This window comes from Peromyscus leucopus, chromosome 3 (assembly GCF_004664715.2).
Source record: "Peromyscus leucopus breed LL Stock chromosome 3, UCI_PerLeu_2.1, whole genome shotgun sequence".
NCBI lineage: Eukaryota > Metazoa > Chordata > Mammalia > Rodentia > Cricetidae > Peromyscus > Peromyscus leucopus.
The window spans coordinates 144,443,245-144,445,434 of NC_051065.1; the positions used below are offsets into that span (position 1 = coordinate 144,443,245).

At 45.7% G+C, this 2,190-nt stretch overlaps 1 protein-coding gene across 2 annotated transcripts in view; it reads right to left on the reverse strand.

Moving 5' to 3' along the window:
• Positions 1 to 2,143, reverse strand: part of Akap3 (A-kinase anchoring protein 3) — a 30,917-nt gene extending 28,774 nt beyond the window's left edge. For both annotated transcript variants that reach the window (XM_028881550.2, XM_028881552.2), the window contains exon 1: positions 1,766 to 2,143. In XM_028881550.2, coding sequence (XP_028737383.1) covers positions 1,766 to 1,795 — 30 coding nt within the window. In that variant the 5' untranslated portion in view covers positions 1,796 to 2,143. The remainder of the gene's footprint in view (positions 1 to 1,765) is intronic.
• Positions 2,144 to 2,190: the final 47 nt, after the last annotated feature.

A 2,190-nucleotide genomic window follows, 5' to 3' on the forward strand; every position in this document is an offset into this window, starting at 1 on the left:
CAAGAGGTAGTTTATTATGGAGCCAAATATGAATGACCAAATCCAGGTTACCCTAAATACCATGGTCCAACAATGCAAGTTCTTGTAGTAACAGAACAAAGAGAGTTACAAATAAACACCTTTTAGATACATGTGTAGAAGCATCAGGTGGGCAGGTTATAGTAAATCAGGACACCCTGGATACGGATAGACCTCAGATGCTCTCTGATGACAGTCTTGCTCGGGGTTAGTGAAATCTAGTGGTCACCTGATACAACCTCAAAGGCTTCAGGCAATGGTCACAAAGATGTTAGAGCACACAAAGGTGGACAATAAATGGCTATTTAGAAGGTTAAGGATGGGCCATGATAATCTGGCTTTGGGTCTGCAATATTCCAACCTCTCCACTATCATTAAAGTTCTAATCAATTAGTTGGCTTTTCTAGGATGCTCAGTGTACTTGCAGCTTCTTTCTGGGAACTTTAGTTCACAACTGGCTGTCTACTCAGGTATATCAAGGTTGACTGGGATGAAGTTTTAAATTTTTTAAAATTTGAGACAAAGTCACCTAGGTTGGCCTGGAACTCCCTGTCCTCCTGACTCTGCCTCCCAAGAGCTGGGATTACAGGCATGCGCCACCACATCCTGAAAAAGATTTTAAAATGCAAGTGCTTTAACTTTTTCAGAATATCCTCAGGCTCCAGGTATCTCTTTCTAGAGCTATACAGATTTTCAAAGGGACCCAGTTTAAAAAACAAACAACCGCCTGTGGTGGTATTGTGTTCCCCAAAATATTGTGTACCTTAATAAACTTATCTGGGGTCAGAGAACAGAAAAGCCACTAGTTAGGCAGTGATAGCACACGACTTTAATCCTAGCATTCCAGAGGCAGAAATGCATCTGGGATCTCTGTGAGTTCAAGGCCACATTGGAAACAGCCAGGCGTGGTGACTCACGCCTTTAATCCCAGGAAGCAAGCCTTTAATCCTAGGGAGTGATGGTAGAAAGCAGAAAGGTATATAAGGTATGAGGACCAGAAACTAAAAGCATTTGGCTGGTTAAGCATGTGGCTGGTTAAGCATGTGGCTGGTTAAGCTTTCAGGCTTTGAAGCAGCACAGTTCAGCTGGGATTCATTCTGGATGAGGACACAGAGGCTTCCAGTCTGAGGAGACAGGACCAGCTGAGGAATTGGCAAGGTGAGATAGCTGTGGCTTGTTCTGTCTCTCTGACCTTCCAGTGTTCACCCCAATACCTGGCCTCGGGTTTTATTTTATTAATAAGAACTGTTAAGATTCTTGCTACAACCGCCACCATCAGTTTTTTTTTTTTCCATTAAAAAAAAAGTGCTGAATGACTTGCAATTTTATATCGCATTTCAGGAGGTTCACATTTCAAATCCATTTATGTATCCCTAGATCAGCCCGAGATGGCGACTCATGCCTGAAGTAGTGCCGTGAATATCACAAGTTCGAAGCCAACTAGAGCTTCATAAGGAAACCCTGTCCGAAAATTCCAAAAGAGATCTTTCAGATTCACAGGACAGGTAGTGATCTGTGCGCGTCTATAAACGAAATTCAAAACCAAACGAACACATAAACCCCAGCCAACCAAAATCCATGATACGGGGACTGATCACCACCTTGGAAAGGTCAGAAGTCTCTGGAGAGGTCACCTATCAGCAGACATGAATTGGTGTAGACACCTAAGTAAGCATTCTATGAACTGCGACAGTGAGCACTGAAGCCCCAAAGAAAGGATGTTCTCACGACATCCACGTGCACTTACTTTGGCAGCGGGGGGCGGAGGAGGGCACATCTGCGTTCCTGTATCTCTCCCCGACTTGTGCACTCTGTGCAGACTTTCGCTTTGCTTTTTCAGTTTTTCCTCCCTTCAGCTTGGCGAGTGCGGGGCCACGTCTCCGCCTTATCCCAGCCCCTAGCCCGCAGGGCTGTCTGACACTGTCTGGTAACAGCCCACCAAGTGCTGGACTTTGAAGGCTGGCCATTTTGCATGCAGACTCCCCAGCAATATAATGATCTTCACAGATCATTCCAGAACGAGGATCCTGTTTTCCCCTTCCTTTTCTTTTTCTCTCCTCCCGTCCGCTTTCACTCCCAGGCTCCCTTGTCTACACAACCTGCTACCCGCCAGTTCCTTCCTCGGTTGGCGCCTGCGCAAAGAGGTCCGTGAGATACCATTTGGCCCCGCGT